Here is an 18634-nt window from a genome sequence, read left to right on the forward strand (position 1 = left end):
GGGTTTTGAAATGTGCTGCTTGTTTCCCAATATGCAGCACTCACTGCTGGTGACTAAGGAGATGACGCGCAAGCACTGCTGCTCTGCCTCCCTTCTCTCTCTCCTAGCTCTTTACAGCTCAGCTGCCTCACAAACCGTCTCCAAGCAAAGGAGACAGAAATGTGCGCAGGATCAGGCCTCAGTCACGTCTCTGTGGGAACACAGGAACTGAGGAGAGCCATGGCACCTGAAAGGTTATGCAGGAACTTCCAGCACGGGTTCAGGCTAAGGGGCATTCCTTTCCGGCTCATGTGCAGAAGAATCCATTCTTTATCCTCTCCTAAATAAAAAGTCTGAGTAATGAACACCTGGTGCCATAGTGAGTCAACACTCATTCCTGCAAAATCACTAAGGATGACTATGTAAATGTTGTTTCTATCAAACTTGCTCCAGCTAGTAATTCAAGTGCACTTAGCTGTTTTCATGTATAATAGCCCTCTCTTCAAAACCTTCAATTTTTTAGAAACAATTTTTTGGGGGCTGGAGAGATGGCTCAGAGGTTAAGAGCACTGACTGCTCTTCCAAAGGTCATGAGTTCAATTCCCAGCAACCACATGTTGGCTCACAACCATCTATAATGAGATTTGTATACATAATAAATAAATAAATCTTAAAAAAAAAAATAGAAACAATTTTTTTTCACAGAACTTTTAAAATCAAAGAGAAAATGATGTTTTGTATTACACATACCTTTGCTTCTAAATTTCACTTTAAAAACAGAGTCAAATGTATTTGTGTCATAGGAAAAGTCTAGTGAAATCAGACACCATGCACCTATGCGTATCTGTCAATGCTAAAGCAGCCAGTGTAATGCTACGTTTCTGAAAAGCTTTATGAGAGCTGTGGATAAATATGTATCCCAAAAAACAGAACCTTCCAAGAAACAAGCTTAGTGATTGTCATTTCAACCTAAAAGCTGTTTCTTTTGTAAAGAAGTCTTAAATGAAATATGACCCCACCAGGGGTGATGACTTATGCTGAAAGTTCTAGCAACTGGGAGGCTGAGGCTAGTATTAAGCCACAAAGTGAGACTGTACTTCAAAAATAAATAAATAAATAAATAAATAAATAAATAAATAAATAGCCAGGTGGTGGTGGCCCACACCTTTAATCCCAGCACTCAGAAGGCAGAGGCAGGTGGATCTCTGCGAGTTTCAGGCCAGCCTAGTCTACATAGTGAGTTCCAGGATACTCAGTGCTACACATAGAAACCCTGTCTCAAAAAGCTAAAATAAATAAAATTACTAAAGATAAGATAAAATAAGCAGAATCCATCAGCCATTAAACACCATACTCCTTGTTCCCTGGGTTAGGCACCAAGAACCTTAAGAGTACTACCTATCAGCCAGGCGCCATAGCGCACACCTGTAATCCCAACACTCAGGAGGCAGAGGCAGGTGGATCTCTTTGAGTTTGAGGCCAGTCTGGTCTACAAAGTAAGTCCAGGACAGCCAGGGGTACACAGAGAAACCCTGTCTCAGAAGAACAAAACAAAAAGAGTATTACCTATCTAAAATCTAAAGAGCCACATGTTGTTTAATCTTCACTGTGAACTTGACTGGACAGAGAGTTGTCATGGAAACCCACCTCAGGGTTTATTTAGAAGGGTATTTCCAGAAAGGTTTAACTAAGGCTGGAAAAATGGCTTGCCATACAAGGCTGGAGACCTGAGTTTCACCCTAGAATCCACATAAAAGGTAGAAAAAGAACCAACTCAACAAAGTTGTCTTCTGACCAACACATACACTACATTAATACACTAAATTAATAAATGAATAAAGTTCACAAAGAAGCTTTAGTTTAGGAGAAGACTCGCTGTATATAAAGGCAGCACCCTCCCATGGGCTAGTGTCCTGGGCTGATTAGAAAGCAGAAAATGGCCTGGTGAGATGGCTCAGCAGGAAAAGGCTGCTAAGCCTGACAACTTGCATTCAATGCCCAGGTCCCACATGGTGGAAGGAAAGAACACACTCCAATAAGTTCTCTTCTGACCTCCACAGGCCTGAGATGCACACACACCTGAGATGCACACACACTCACATAATAAAGAAAGAAAGAAAGCTGGGCAGTGGTGGCGCATGTCTTTAATCCCAGCACTTGGGAGACAGAAGCAGGTGGATCTCTCTGAGTTCAAGGCCAGCCAGGTCTACAAAGTGAGTCCAGTACAGCCAGGGCTACAGAGAAACCCTGTTACAGGGGGGTTAAAAAAAAAACCTAAACAAGCAAACACATAACTAAATAAATGTAATTGCATTTTTTTTTTAAAGTAGGAAGCTCCAGGCATGATGATACACACACCTTTAATCCCAACACTCAGGAGGCAGCGGCAGAGGCAGGTGGGTAACTGGGAGTATGAGGTCGGGCTGCTCTGTGTTGGGGCCTAGACCGTCTCAAACACCAAGTGGACAGAGCAGAGCAGCAGCTCTCAGCCTCCCTGCTGCCTGGGCGAGGCACCAGGCAAGCACTGCATACTGCTGCGGCTGGGCCTGCCCCTGCCCACGCAGCCCACTGAGAGGTCAGCAAAACCCAAGCCTTCCTCCCTTCAGGCGCTTCTTTGGTCACAAGAACAGCAGTTACTGCCGAGAACCAGTTTGCTGTATTGATTTGCAGTGATGTGGGAAGTATATTCCGTTTTTCTTCTTCAAGACAGGGTCAATGCCCTAAGAGGCTGAAACTGACCTTTCACATGCTCAGACTGCATGGTGTGAGACAGAACCTGCTAAACACTCTACCAGCTGAGCTGCAACACCAGCCACTAAGGGGAATTCCTGACTTGATTCAATTTTTTTTTTTTTCCTTTTAAGAAAAACTTTCTAAGAGCCAGGCGCAGTGGCAACACACCTGTAATCCCAGCACTTGAAAGGCAGAGGCAGGCAGATCTCTGTAAATTTGAGGCCAGCCTGGTCTACAAAATGAGTGCAGGACAGGCAAGGCTACACAGAAAAACTCTGTCTCAAAACAAAAACAAAAAAACTTTCTATAAATTTTGGGTCCAAAAGAATCTGTGCAACACAAGTTTAGAATTCAATATCTCTCTCTGCATATTTAGAACAAGAATTTCACACCTGTGTTGAGTTCTTCCATTTCTGTGTAGCCCAGGAAGGCCCTGAACTTCTAATCCTCCTGCCTCAGCCTCCCAGTGCTGAGATTACAGATGTGTAACACCATGCTTATAGCAGCTACAATCAATCAATTTGCTTTTTTTTTTTTTTGAGACAGAGTCTTTCTGTGTAGCCTTGGCTGTCCTGGACTTGCTTCGTAGACCAGGCTGGCCTTGAACTCATAGCAATCTACCTGCATCTGCCTCCCAAGTGCTGGGATTAAAGGTCAATTTGCTTTCTGTGCTGGAAACCAAATCCATACCCTTGTGTATGCTAGCTGAGGGCTCTACCATTGAGCTGTGGCAACTCAAATTCTTTCCCTTTCTAATTTGTTTGATAATTTCTCCTAAGATACATTCAATCTCGTGCTTCAGCTTTTGAAGTCTTAAGATTATAGATATGTGCCACCTTGGCCAGCTTTTACTTATTTTCAACACATGTCACAGTGGCACTTGGATGTACGTATATAGCGCTGGTAGCACAGGCCTACAACGCAGGCACTTGGGAGGTGAAGGATGAGAAGCAGAAGTGGGAACCCAGAGGATCCGACCTTGCGCACGTTCCCACAGCTCTCTGCATCTACTGCTGACCCTTGGAGCTCCTAAGCCATGACACATGTTCTCCCTGACCAACTCAACCAGCCACACGCTGTTCTCTCCACCTTTTCCTTCCTAATCCGACCAACTGCCACTCTTCAGCATCCAGTTCACACGTTATTCCTCAAGCTGAAGTCCTTGAACCATTTCATCCCCAAGGCCACCTATAGCTGCATATGCAGCCTTTGCTGTAACTTTTTTTTTTGTTGTTTGTTTGTTTTTTCAAGACAGGGTTTCTCTGTGTAGCCTTGGCTGTCCTGGACTCACTTTGTAGACCAGGCTGGCCTCGAACTCACAGCGATCCGCCTGCCTCTGCCTCCCGAGTGCTGGGATTAAAGGGAAAGGCGTGCGCCACCACGCTCGGCTGTAACCATCTATTTACTCATCGACTTCTTGTCGGGCTGTGTACTCCCTGCCAGTAGGAACTGCAGCTGGAATGGTGGCTCCGGTCTAATCCCAGGCTGAGGCAGGAAGACTACAGTTGGTTCAAGAGCAGCCTGGGCTACACGACAGAGATGCTGTGCAGCAGGGATGTGAAGGCCAGGGCTTGAGGCTGATCACTCCCAGCTCATTACTTGAGACAAAAAAAAAAAAAAAAAAAAAAAAGGAAAATTGTCGTGGTAGCCTCAAAAAATAGAAGAACAGCACACTATAGCACTCAAGAAATCCTTAGAAACCCATATATGTTTAGTAGGTAAAAGGGCTTGCTCTAGAAGGCTGATGACCTGACTCTCATGCCCAGGACCCACACAGGGAAAGGCTCTCTTGAGTTATGGTGGATTTAAATTGAAATGTACACGGGGCTTAGAAGTTATGAACACATAATAATCATCAGTCCGTTGTTAGAAAGGAACAAAAAAGACAGCATAATTGAGATTATCTTGTTATGTGTGGGTTATGTGTTATTATAAATTAGCTTCCACATGAGACTATGCTATTCTAAATTAGTTTCCCTGAGTTATATGTTATTATAAATTAGCTTTCTCAGAGGCATGCCTTTCATCCCAGCACTCAGGAAACAGAGACAGACAGATCTCTGTGAGTTCGAGGGCAGTCTGGTCTACAAAGTGAGTCCAGGACAGCCAAGGCTACTCGAAAAACCAAAAAAAAAAAAAAAAAAAAAGTTAATTTTGTCTGACATTAATAATTCCAAACCTCTTTAATGCCAGCACTTGGGAGGCAGAGGTAGGAGGATCTCTGTGAATTTGAGGCCAGCCTGGTCCACATAGTGAGTTCCAGGATAGCTAGTGCTGCTACACAGAGAAGTTCTGTATCAAAAAAACAAAAATACGGGGCTAGAGAGATGGCTCAGAGGTTAATAGCCTCTGCTCCTCCTGAGGTCCTGAGTTCAATTCCCAGCAACCACATGGTGGCTCACAACCATCTATAATGTGATCTGATGCCTTCTGGCCTGTAGGTGTACATGCAGACAGAGCACTGTATACATAATAATAAATAAATAAATATTTTCTTTTTATTTCAAACCTCTTAAAACTTTAAATTGTCTTTCTTTCTATGTGTATTCTGCATCCAAGTGCATATGAACAGATGTGTGTGGGCTATAAGTCATCTCAAACACGCTACAAGTTATCTTTGAGACAAGGGCTATCATCACTAAAGCTGGAACGCACTGACTCGGCTATACTGGCTGGCCAGCAAGCTCAGGAGCTCAGCCTGTTTCTACCTGGTCAGCCCTGGGATCACACAGGCCACTGCACTTGGCTTTTAGATGGTGTTGAAGATCTGAACTCAAGCCCTTACACTTGCACAGCAAGCACCCTACCCACGGAGCCAACCCAGGCCCCTGAAACACTACCCTACTCTTTCCTTTCTTCCCTTCATGGCAGCTAGGGCAGAGTGCCCACTAAAATTTGTTTGGAGAACTAATAAATCTAGTCAGCAAGGTGTCAAACAACCCACCACTACCTTTTGATTGAGGTTAGGACACTCACTCACTAACTAGCCTTCATAAATCAATATTAAAATACATATCATGGGTACATGAGATAAAAAGCAGAAGTCGACGGCACACAGCTTCGTATGTTCAAACTAAGTCAAACTACTCATCTTTCTAGGAATGTCTCTTCAGGGCTGGAGAGAGAGCTCAGCAGTTAAGAGCACTGGTTGCTCTTCCCGAGAAGGGGAATTCAATTCCCAGTACCACAAATGGCAGCTCACAGCCATCTGTAACTCCAGTCCCAGGGAATCTGACACCCTCTTCTGGCCTTTGAGAGCACCAGGCATCCCTGTGGTATACACACATATCTGCAGATAAACAGCCATACATATAAAGTAAATCCTTAGCCCCAAAACCAAAACACCCAGCCTCTACAACAAAACAAAACAACAACAAAAAAAAAAAAACCAGAAATTTTTATTTTACAATTAGTACATTACTTATAGTAGTAATTTTCCATGTGCTCATATTTACTTGTGTATAGATGCACATGCCTACATGGGTACACGTTTATGCAGATTCATGTGAAGACCCAAGGACAAGCTCATATGCCATCATCCCAGAATGCTGTCTATCTCCTTTGAAACAAGGTCTGGCACTGACTTAGAGCGCACAGGCACTGTCCTGTCTCTGTCTCCCCAGCACTATGGCACGAACCCTCACTCATCACTATGCCCAGCATTCTCAGGTGGCTTCTCAGAATACGTTACCAACTGAGCCATCCCCAACTCATCCTTCTTGTCTCTCTGTCTAGGTATGTATGTATCTAACTAACTATATTTTTCTTTTTTAGTCTATCTCTACCTATCTTTATTTTTCTATCTATCATGTAGCTATCTGTCTGCCTATCTTTCTATCTCTATCTATCTTTCCACCCACCCATCTATCTTCGGTTTTGATATGGAGAATTAATCTGCAGCCCAGGCTGTAGTGGAATTCATTATTTATCTCAAGATGGTATCAAATTAGTGGTAATCCTCCTGCCTCAGTCTCCAGAATGCTTGAATTACAGGCGTGAGCCACCAAGACAGCATACATTATTCTTTTTTCTTTTTGGTTTTTTTTTTCTTTGGTTTTTTGAGACAAGGTTTCTCTGTGTAACATCCCTGGCTGACCTCAACTCACTCTGTAGACCAGGCTGGCCTCGAACTCACAGCAATCCGCCTGCCTCTGCCTCCCAAGTGCTGGGATTAAGTGCCTGCGCCACCACGCCAGGCTCCCATTATTCTTAAATGCCCTTTTAGTACTCAGTTTTCAATTTTTCTCTTTTTGAGACAGCGTTTTAAATTAGCCAAAAGCTACACTACACTCTGTCTCAAAAGCAAAAACAAAAAGATTGAGGCTGAAGAGATGGCTCAGTTGTTAAGAGCACTGGCCGTTCTTAGAGGACCTAAGATCAGTTCCCAGTGTCACAAGGCGGTTCACAATCATCCATTACTCCAGCTCTAGGGGGATCCATCCCCTCTTCTGACCGCTGAGAGCACTGCATGCACACAGCGCACATACGTATATGCAGCTGAGCACTTACACACAAGAAATAAAAACAAACAACATTTTAAACAAAGAATCAATGGCACAATGTCTGCCTATCCTTGAACTCCTGTCCTTCTGCCTCTGCCTCCAGAGGCTGGTATTTCAGAGATTTGCCACCACATCTGGTTTGTGTGGCAACCACGTTTAATTTCACAAACAGAAAAATATACACTAAGAATCCCATGTTCACTCTTGAGAAGTGGAATATGGCAGTAAAAAGCTCCTGTGCTCTACGTCTACGCTTGTATCAGGGAAGGAGATGACAGGAGCCATTTACTACATATTAATAAAGATGCTATTTCTTGATAACACTCCAAGAAAGACTTTTTCTGGCTCCAGGACTCAGGAGACTCAGGAGGAGGGATGTTGTGTGTTTGAAGTCAGCCTGAAATATCTTGTCTCAAAATAAACAAAAAAACAAACAAACAATCAAGCCACATACACACTACAGGAGAAAGATGAACTAACATTACTCTTAGCCTCATTTAATCTTAGAGGAATTTATCTCCTACGCCTGAAGGACTGCAACTAAGTGAAGCTCATGTTTCCTCCTCCTTTTTAATGGACAGGAAGGGCGGTATTGCTGACATACTTTTAGCTTCCAGTGTTAACATAACAGCACGAAAACTTTCCCATGAACTTTGAAACAAGACACACTAGCTAGGAACACACTACTTAATAAATACTCTCTACTAGATAGGGCAGTTGTCCTCAACTTGCCTAACACTGTGACCCTCCTCATGCTGTGGTGACCCAACCATAAAATCATTTCGTTGCTACTTCATAACTAAGTTTGCTACTGCTATGAATTATAATGTAATTAGCTAATATGAAGGATAGCTGATATTTGACCCCTAAAGGAGTTGTGAGCCACAGGTTAAGCTGTGAGACAGCCAGGTGTAGTGGTGCACACCTGTAATCCCAGCACTTGGGAGACAGAGGCAGGTGGATCTTCAATGCTAGTCCAGGACAGCCAGGGCTGTACAGAGAAACCAACGCCAAATAAATAAATAAATAAACGAACAAACCTGTGAGATAGAGCAAAGAAATCAACTAACCTAAAACTTCTACAACCAAATAAGAACTTAAATATTCAGACACTGGCACAGGGGGCAGTGGTGCACTCCTTGAGAAGCAGAAACAAGAGCTCTATGAGCTCAAGGCCAGCCTGATCTGCCTAGTGAGCTCCAGGACAGCCTATAAAGACCTTTTCTATGCATACATACATGCATGCGTACATACATACATACTAGATGCAATAGTCTCTTGGGCCACTGTCCACTCTCATCCCATTTTGTTCTATAATAACCTTAGTCACTGTCTTCCATGCTAAATAAAGTAAAGTAAACATTAAAATAAAATTGACCTTATTTGCTAATTGTTTTGTTCTTTCTTTTTATTTATTTTTATTTCATGTGCATTGCATGTATGTCTGTGTGAAGGTGCTGAATTAGAGACAGCTGTGAGCTGCCACACGGGTGCTGAGAATGGAACCCAAGTCCTCTTGAAGAGCAGCCAGTGCTCTTAATTGCTGAGCCATGTCTCTAGCCAGATCTTATTTGTTTAGGAAATAAATTGCTCACTACACTAACAAATGGTTTCTTACATTTTCTAAACGACACAATTTTAATTAAAATAAAAAAAATAGGTATAACCAGCTGGAGAATTGATTTTGTTCAGCCCAGCATGGTGGCGCACACCTTTAATCCCAGCACTCAGGAAGCAGAGGCAGGTGGGTCTCTGTAAATTCGAGGCCAGCCTGGTCTACAGAGTGAGTTCTAGGACAGCCAGAGTTACAAAGAGAACCCTGTCCTGAAAACACAGGAGAGGGGGGAGGGGGAGGGACGAGAGGGAGAGAGAAAGCACACTTGTTCTTGCAGAGGACCGGGATTCAATTCTCAGTACCTACACAGTGGCTCACAACTATCTATAAGTCCAGTCCCAGGGACCCAGCGCCAGCTTCTGACCTCAGTGGCACCAGACACACAAACGGTGCATCTACATGATGTATGCAAAACACTCATATACTTAAAATTATAATTTTTAAAAATAGGTATTACCAGCCAGGTGCTCCCAATACATGGGAGACAGAGGCAGGCTGATCTCTGAGTTCAAGACCAGTCTGGTTTACAAAGCAAGTTCCAGGACAGCCACAGAACACAGAGAAAGATGCAAGGAAATGTAACTCAGTTCAGAGAGTGTTTGCCTAGAACGCACAAGGACTGGGCTCCATCCCTAGCGCTGCATAAAAACAGTTGTGGCGCAGACCTGTAGTCCCCAGACTCATTTGAACTCACTTTATAGTAAATTTAAGGCAGCTACCTGGGTTGCACAAGATCCGATCTCAAAAAACGATTCTAAAAGGGCCTCCAAGCCAAACATAGAGTTATTCTTGGCCATTCTGGTCTACATAGTGAGTTCCAGGCCATCCAAAGATACATAGGAGATCCTGTCCCAAAACAGGGCAGAGGGAGTTGGGTCTAACTGGCTCAGGTGGCAAAGACACTTGCTGCCAAGCCTAAGTACCAGAGTTCAAGCCCCAGAACCCACGTGGTAAGAGAGACTCTTGAAAGTTGTCCTCTGGCCAGGTGTGGTGGCGCACACCTTTAATCCCAGCACTTGGGAGGCAGAGGCAGGCAGATTGCTGTGAGTTCGAGGCCAGCCTGGTCTACAAAGTGAGTCCAGGACAGCCAAGAAAACATAGAGAAACTCTGTCTCAGAAAAAAAAAAGAAAAAAAAGAAAGTTGTCCTCTGATCTCTACACTGCTGTGCTGAACACACACACACACACACACACCCCAAATAACTATCTACAAAGCAAGTCCAGGACACCCAAGGCTACACAGAGAAGCCCTGTTTCGAAAAACCAATAAAGAAATTAATTAATTAATTAATTAAAGCCAGGCACAGTGGTGCACACCTGTAATCCCAGTACTCTGGGAGGCAGGGGCAGGGGTATCTTTGAGTTCGAGGCCAGCCTAGTCTACAAAATGAGTCCAGAACAGCCAAGGGTACAGAGAGGAACCCTGTCTCGTAACAACCAAAAGCCTAAATAAATAAATAAATAGATAAGATAAATAAATTCAACCTCTCAATTCCTCAAAATAACATCAAGAATAGCTTAAGATGAAACTGGGTTTATTCACAAGGCGCTGACTGCCCTCTGGTGTTCAAACTAAAGATCTGCCGAGGAGCTCCAACATCTTCAGTCACCTAGGCTCATTAAAACAAGAAAACTGCTGACCTTGCAAGGTCTTAAAAGTCTTCTCAACTTGAGGCCAAAAACATATCCTGAACTTCCTGATTATAGCTACAGGTCAGGAAGCCCAGAAAGTTCTAGGCCTCAGTAAGATCAATGGCAACTGGGCAACACAAAAATAAAATAAACTAAATTAATATTTTAGACACACTTCCCAAGATCTGGGGATATAGCTTATGATAAGGTTTTACAATGTGTACATGTTCAAATGAGGTCTCTGTCTCTCTTAGCTGCTCAATCATCTTTCCAGCCCCTGAGGTCTAATTTACAATACAGCAAATGTCAACAAACAAAAATATATTGGTATCCTCAATTATATTAAAAGTATGAATGGAGCGCAACATTGTAGTATACTCAGGAGGGAAAGGCACAGGGATCTCTCAAAGTCCAAGATCAACCCAGTTTACATAGTGAGTTCCAGGCCAGCTACAGAGTGAGAACCTGTCTCAAAACAAAAACAAAACCCTAGAGCTGGGGGCTGGAGGGTGAGGAGGCAGAGGCAGGAGGATCTCTGTGAGTCTGAGGCAGCCTGGTCTACATAATGAGCTCCAGGACAGGCAAGACTAGGTAGAGAGATCCTGTCTCAAAAGTACAGCACAAAATAAAATTAAAAAAAAAAACAAAAACAAAAACAAAACCCTAACAAACTAGAGTACAAATGGATGCTGAGAGCCACTCGCTGTTCTGCATCCGCACCCTGAGCATGAGATAGTTTACTCAAAGCTGTAACAGGCAAAGACAAAGCACAAGTGTCAATATAAATGCAGGCCGTACTCACCAAATGGATCCTCCATGCCACTGTCAACCAGCGCAGGGAGACGAGGAATAGTGCCTAAAAAAGAAAAGGTAAAGGCAATACTGAGAACGCCACATCAACCCACCTCATTAACACTTATCATACACAGTGAGAACCCTGCTAACTGGAGGCTGGTGAGGCGGTCCAGCAAATGAAAGCATCTACCACACAAGCCTGACGACCTGAGTCCCATCGCAGAAGCCTGGGGAAAATGCCAGCTGCAGTGGCGTCTATACAGTGCATCTATAACCCCTCACTCCTAAGGTGAAATGGGGACTAAGACAAGAGAATCCTCTGAGCACTCCTAGGCCAGGTCTCCTGGAGAATGTAGCACAGCAGAAACAAGAGACCATTCTTCAACAAGCTGGAAGGAAGGCCAGGCCATGGTAGCACATGTCTATTCCCAGCACTCAGAGGCAGAGGAAGGAGGAGCGCTGTGAGTTCGAGGCCAGTCTGGTCTACAAGGTGAGTCTAGAACAGCCAGGGCTACACAGAGAAACTCTGTGTCAAAAAACCAAAACCAAACAAACAAACAAACAAAAAGAAAAAAAAGGAAAGAACCAACTGTTCTCTGTCTTCCACATGTGCACTATGCCACGCTTCACAATCATTCACACTCACATATATGTACACATAGACTAAATAATTATTTAAACAAACAAAAGCACTGCTAACCAGTAGTTTGGGTTTTGGGGTTTTGGTTTGGTTTTTCGTGACAGGGTTTCTCTATGTAGCCTTGGCTGTCCTGGACTCACTTTGTAGACCAGGCTGGCCTCGAACTCACAGCGATCCGCCTGCCTCTGCCTCCCAAGTGCTGGTTAAAGGTATGCACCACCACGCCCGGCCCCAACCAGGAGATTTTAGGGGTACTGGGATACCAGTATAACAAATTAATATATTAAAGTCTAATTTTCTTTTTTGTTTGTTTGTTTGTTCCCTGTAGTTTGAGATAAGATCTCACTAATTTTCATTTTAAAAATATATTATCTCTCGGGAGGCAGAGGCAGGTGGATCACTGTGAGTTCGAGGCCAGCCTGGTCTACAAAGTGACTCCAAGACAGCCAAGGCTACACAGAGAGACCCCGTCTCACAAAAACAAAAACAAACTATTATCTTCAGTCTCCTAAGTTTAATCTCCATCTTGCCTTCAATGGTATATAAGAAAAGGACAATGTATCTTGACTTTTTACAACTATGTGGATTTGTGGTTCCCAGTCTCCCAGAAGGGCTACGGAAAGGAAAGCAAAACGTCCCAAGAATGAAGTCTGTGTCACAAGATCTCTGGTCAAGCTACGGGTGAGGAAAAGGAGATTTTTCTCTGCAGTAAATGTTACTGCCCTTTTAGCTGGAATGCCAGCACTAGGCCAGGTGGCAGCCAGGGGGAACCTCAGGGCTGAGACTGAGTCAGGTGGCAACAAAAGCCCAGCCTGACTAGGGTGAGTTGGTTGGCTACTTCCAGGGCGGCCAGCAGCTGGAGCTCAGGGATCCAAGAAACTGAGGCAGGCAGTGCTTCAGGAACAGCCACAGTTTGCTCCCTCCTGCAGATCCAATACTGCAGGCGGAGAGAACAGAAGCTCTCAGCCACCAGGCTCTAACAGTGGCTGCAGCAGTTCTGTGGCACTGCCTATGCGGCAGTTGAGTCCAGGAGTCCAGCAGTGAGTTCTTAGGGAAGAAGGGAGGTCCTTCTTTCCCCAGTGCCACAGCTCAGAATAAACAGCCAGTGCCAGATGTCCTCAGGCGAATAGGTGTTCTCTGTTTTATTTCATGTGAAAGTACTTATTTTATTTCATGTGAAGGACTTATAAACCTTGGACAGAGGGAGGGGCTTTGAGGATGAATGTATTTCATTGGCTGGGACTAGGATGCTAGCATGGGGAAAGGTAACAGGTGACAAGGTCATGTGACTAACTACCTGGAACCACCTTGAGGTTGTGTCACCTGAGGCGGCACAGAAACAAGAAGAGAGCTTTGTCCCACACCTTCCATTCTAAGGATGAGAGTTTAATTCTCAAGTTTGCAGGGTTTGAACATGCTCCATCTTGCTAGTCCATGGCAGTTGCCCTGGAGACAGTCCCAGGTAGGTTCTTCTTTCTTCCACCTTCTCCACCCTCTTTCTCACACTCTTTCAGTCCTCAAACAGTATATAAGAGAGAGAAAAGGGAGCCGGGCGTGGTGGCTCACGCCTTTAATCCCAGCACTCGGGAGGCAGAGGCAGGCGGATCGCTGTGAGTTCGAGGCCAGCCTGGTCTACAAAGTGAGTCCAGGATGGCCAAGGCTACACAGAGAAACCCTGTCTCGGAAAAAAAAAAAAGAGAGAGAGAAAAGGACAGAGAGGAAAGGAGTAAAGATAGAGATCCCTACAGCCGGGCGTGGTGGCACACACCTTTAATCCTAGCACTCGGGAGGCAGAGGCAGGCGGATCTCTGAGTTCAAGGCCAGCCTGGTCTACAAAGTGAGTCCAGGACAGCCAGGGCTACACAGAGAGAAATCCAATCTTGAAAAACCTAAAAAAGATAGAGATCCCTGAATAAAGTCAGGGGTCAGAAAGTGGGCGATAGTATCCTTAGACTGCTTCCTGCCGATTAGGGTGTCAAGTTCCTTGGGGCAAGTTTGCCAATCTTCACTGTCAGGATATATAATTCCTTCTTTTTCTTGCTTCTTCTTTGCCCACGGATACTTAACCAACGGAGACCAACAACAACTAACAACCCACCAACACCCCCTCCCCCATCTTGGGATCTAGCATTTATATATCCTCTGAAAAATTCCCAGAATTCCAAACATCACACAATTGCAGAAACTATCTGCAGCTGGCAAAACCATGCCTTTGCTAGAGCACCATGCAAATTGTAGTCTGCTGCTACAAAGCAGTCCCATAGCCCCACACCTGGGATTAAAATGAAAACATTCATATAATATTGCTGGGTTTTTGTTTTTGGTTTTTTTTTGGTTTTTCTTTCTCTTTTTTTAAGATTTATTTATTTATTTATTTATTTTTGGTTTTTTGAGACAGGGTGTCTATGTTAGCCTTGGCTGTCCTAGACTCGCTTTGTAGACCAGGCTGGCCTCGAACTTACAGCGATCCATCTGCCTCTGCCTCCCGAGTGCTGGGACTATTTTTTTATTTTTTTATTAGACTCCATGAACACCTGCAGGACAGAAGAGGGCATCAGATCTCATTATAGATGGTTGTGAGCCACCATGTGAGTGCTGGGAATTGAACTCAGGACCTTGGGAAGAGCAGACAGCGCTCTTAACCTCTGAGCCATCTCTCCAGCCTATTTTGCTGTGTTTTTTGTTTATTTGTTTTTTGGGGTTTTGGGGTTTTTTTTTTTTTCCTGTTTTTTAAAGAAACCAAAATTCCAAAATTGTCACTACAGGGCAAAAGTTTTATGCAAATCAGAAACTAACTTACAAGTTTGCACACTTTGAGGCAAAAGCAGGTGGATTTATGTGAGTTCCAGGCCATATTTGCCTCAAATGAAATAAATAAATAACAAGGTAACTTTTTTTCCCAAAATAACTTATATGCATATATGAGAAGAGATATGAAGTATAACTTTCAGGGAGAGAAGTAATTTTATACAGGAAATTATTTAGGTACAGGAATCAAAACTTAGACCATTCACATGTGAAAATAAAACAAGAGAGAAATGTAAAAAAAACTTGTTTTGATGGTGGTTTTTTGTTTGGTTTTTGGGTTTTTTTTATTTTTTCGAGACAGACAGGGTTTCTCTGTGTAGCCCTGGCTGTCCTAGACTCACTTTGTAGACCAGGCTGGCCTTGAACTCAGAGCGATCCACCTGCCTCTGTCTCCCTGAGTGCTGGGATTAAAGGTGTGCATACCACACCTGGCTTGGTGGTGGTTTTTTGTTTTGTTTTTTGAGACAGGGCTTCACTTTGTAGCTGGCATGCCAATTATTGAGCTCCTCCTGTCTCTCCCTCTTCGGTATTGGTATTAAAGGTGTGCAACACCATGTCAAGCTAAGACTTTTGACTGAATATAGATATTTACTCAATTTCGTGCACGTCTAATAAAGATAGGGTCAAACCTGCCCCATCTAGCTCTGTGCTCAGACCAGTTTCTGACACAATCTCTCTATGGTTTCATCTTAAGCATGTTCCCTGATGAACAACAGTCTGAATATCAAACTCTAGCTGGAACCAATTATGACTAGAGAGACCTGGTTGATAAGACGGGGGTTTGGAGTAGACTACAGGGCAGATCCATGGCACTGAAGTCAAATGTACAACACAGATTTCCCCAGGCACAACGCACTGCTGGTCCAGCTCTTAAACTTTCAGCAGTGGGGCTGGAGAGATGGCTGAGAGATTAAGAGCACTGACTGCTCTAGAGGTCCTGAGTTCAATTCCCAGCAAACACATGGTGGCTCATAACAATCTATGAGGTCTTGTGCCCTCTTCTGGCATGCAGGTGTACAAGCAGGCAGAATACTGTGTACATAATAAATCTTTAAAAAAAAAAAAAAAAACTTTTGAGCTGGGCAGTGGTGGTGCACACCTTTAATCCTAGCACTTGGGAGGCAGAGGCAGGTGGATCGCTGTGAGTTCGAGGCCAGCCTGGTCTACAAAGCGAGTACAGCACAGCCAAGGCTAAACAGAGAAACCCTGTCTTGAAAACAAACCAACAAGAAGCAAAAACCTTTCAGCAGCGGCAGGAAATGTACTACTTGACTAGGTGTATCAGCCACTGGAAGATAAGAGAGCAGCAACTAAGATGACAGTGGAACTGAGAAACTACTGCCAGACTCACCAATATGAAAATAAGTAAGAGAGGTTGACAGTCGGTCACCTGACACGCAGATAGGAAAGCCTCAAAGTATCCTTGGTGACATCTGGGGATCGTCTCACTTGCAGCAGGATGACAACAGAAAGGACTGAGGACCAGCCTAAGAGCCAATCATCAGAGTACCCCAGCGCCAGAGGTGGCTAGTTTAGCACAGAAGTCATGGTCTGCTTACCCGATGTGTGCTATGGCATACCAACAAGACGGCCCTGAGTGAGAAACGATCAGGACATCTGAGCTGGTGATGCCGCTGTGACTTAGATGTGTTAGGAACCTTGTCCCCAGGATGCCGGTATTAGTACACAACCTATAAGAGCTAGGGCCTAGCTGGGCGGTGGTGTACCTCGGAGGCAGAGGCAGGGGGACTGCTGTGAGTTCAAGGCCGGCCTGGTCTACAAAGTGAGTCCAAGACAGTCAAGGCTACACAGAGAAACCCTGTCTGGAAAAGCAAAAGAAAGAAAGAAAATAAAAAACAAAGAGCTAGGGCCTAATGGAGAGCACTAGGTACCTTGGGGGAACTGTTAAGTTTAAGTTTATGAGAGTCCAAGCTATTATAAAGGCCTGAGCCTGACCTTCCCTCCCTGTCATGTCATGCATAGTAAGGTACTCAGCAAAAGCTGGGAAACTTACTGGTTCACAGCACTTAAGGAAATCTCTGACTAATCATTAGTTACATTAGTTAACCAAACGAGTTCAAGCTGCAGTGGGTACACAGAACAAAGACCACACTTCACAGGGTTAGTCCAGGAGAGTTACCAAACAAAGAAAAAGAAACCTACAGAAAGGAACTTTATTTCCAGGGCATGCTGTGTATATGTATTAAAAAAAAAGCAGGGGGGGGGGAGGAAGAGGGTTAAAGGGTTTAAAAATATTGAGAGACAGGGAGGCAGAGGTAGGCGTATCTCTGTGAGTTCGAGGCCAGCCTGGTTTACAAAGTAAGTCCAGGACAGCCATAGCTACACAGAGAAACCCCACCTCCAAAAAATCAAGAGAGATAACAAATAAATAGGAAAGTATGGCTTGTAATTAAGTGGGAAAAATCAGTCAAGAAAGCTGAATTGGGCCAGGGATGGTTCTTAATCCCAACAGTCAGGAGGTAGAGGCAGTCTGACTTGTGTGAATTAGAGGCTACCCTGGTCTACATAGCAAGTTCCAAGTCAGCATAGGCTACATGGTAAAACTTTCTTTAAAAAAAAAAGCTAGGCATCATGATGCACATCTCTAAACCCAGCACTTGGAAGGCAGAAGCAGGCAGATCTCTAAGTCCAGGACAGCCAAGACTACACAGAGAAACCTTATCTAAAAGGAAAAAAAAGGAAATAGAAGCTGAATCAAGGAATCCTAGCTATTAAACTTAAAAGATTTAAAATAGCTACAAAAAGTACTTGTAAATCTAAAGATCAACAGGGTTAGGGAGTAGCTCAACACAAAACATCTTTCATGGGACTTGGTCTCTAACACTATCAGGAAAAAAAAGAACTAAAAGGAGTCATGTCTAGTTAATTTGTTTGTTTTTCAAAACCTGGTCTTAACTCTAGCCCAACCTGGCCTAGCGCTTTGTGCCTCCTGCAACTCTGCCTCCTGGGTGCTATCCACGTACACGTGCGCTAAGTCCAGGGCGAACCTCTGCTTTGCTCAAGCTATCTAGAGGGTTATCAGAATCCAAACATTAAGACCCATGTGTAACACACTCTCTGCCTTCCCAATCACTCCCTCCCTAGACACACAGCCAAACATGCGTCCGCTCCATCCCATCCCTGTGCCAGGATAACCTTAGGGCTGGGGAGCAGTTCCCTCTGCAAAGTGCTGTCTTGCAGCCATCACTATCTGAGTCTGCTCACCAGAAGGCATGTTTACTTAAAACAAAACTCTGGGATAGGCTACAACAGGAAGATCCCTGAGGCTTGCTGGCCAGGCAGCCCAAGCTACTTGGAGAGTTCCAGGCCAGTGTCTCAAAACAGTGTGTACATCTGACAAAGGACACCCAAGGCTGGCCTCTGCTCTCCACCTGTGTATTTACCTGTGTGAATACAACCCTTAAAGGAAGGTGGAGAAGGAGGAAGAGGAAAATCTGGAGAGTGAGAAGTGTGCTTGAATTCCTTCCTACTTACCCTAAGACTGTAAAATCCACCTCTGTAATGTCTTCCTTCACTGCCTACCAGAAAAGAATCTTTTTTGGTTTTTCAAGACAGGCTTTCTCTCTGTAGCCCTGGCTGTCCTGGAAATTGCTCTGTAGACCACACTGGCCTCAAAGTCAGAGATCTACTTGTCTCTGCTTCCCAAGTACTGGAATTAAAGTGCTACTACCACTGCCTGGCTCTAAATTTTATTTTCATTTGAAAGTGAGCTGGGCAAGCCGGGTGTGGTGGTGCACGCCTTTAATCCTAGCACTTGGGAGGCAGAGGCAGGTGGATCGCTGTGAGTTTGAGGCCAGCCTGGTCTACAAAATGAGTCCAGGATGGCCAAGGCTACACAGAGAAACCCTGTCTCGAAAAGCAAAAAAAAAAAAAAAAACAAAAAAAAAAAAAGCAAAAACAAAAAACAAA

General features: G+C 44.2%; 1 protein-coding gene across 1 annotated transcript in view; it reads right to left on the reverse strand.

The window, feature by feature from the left end:
- The window catches only part of Phactr4 (phosphatase and actin regulator 4), a 65064-nt gene extending 53751 nt beyond the window's left edge, over positions 1–11313 (reverse strand). The window contains exon 1 of the mRNA XM_051171000.1: positions 11264–11313. Within this exon, the coding sequence (XP_051026957.1) occupies positions 11264–11279 (16 nt within the window). The 5' untranslated portion in view covers positions 11280–11313. The remainder of the gene's footprint in view (positions 1–11263) is intronic.
- Between the last annotated feature and the right edge of the window lie 7321 nt (positions 11314–18634).

This window comes from Acomys russatus, chromosome 29 (assembly GCF_903995435.1).
Source record: "Acomys russatus chromosome 29, mAcoRus1.1, whole genome shotgun sequence".
NCBI lineage: Eukaryota > Metazoa > Chordata > Mammalia > Rodentia > Muridae > Acomys > Acomys russatus.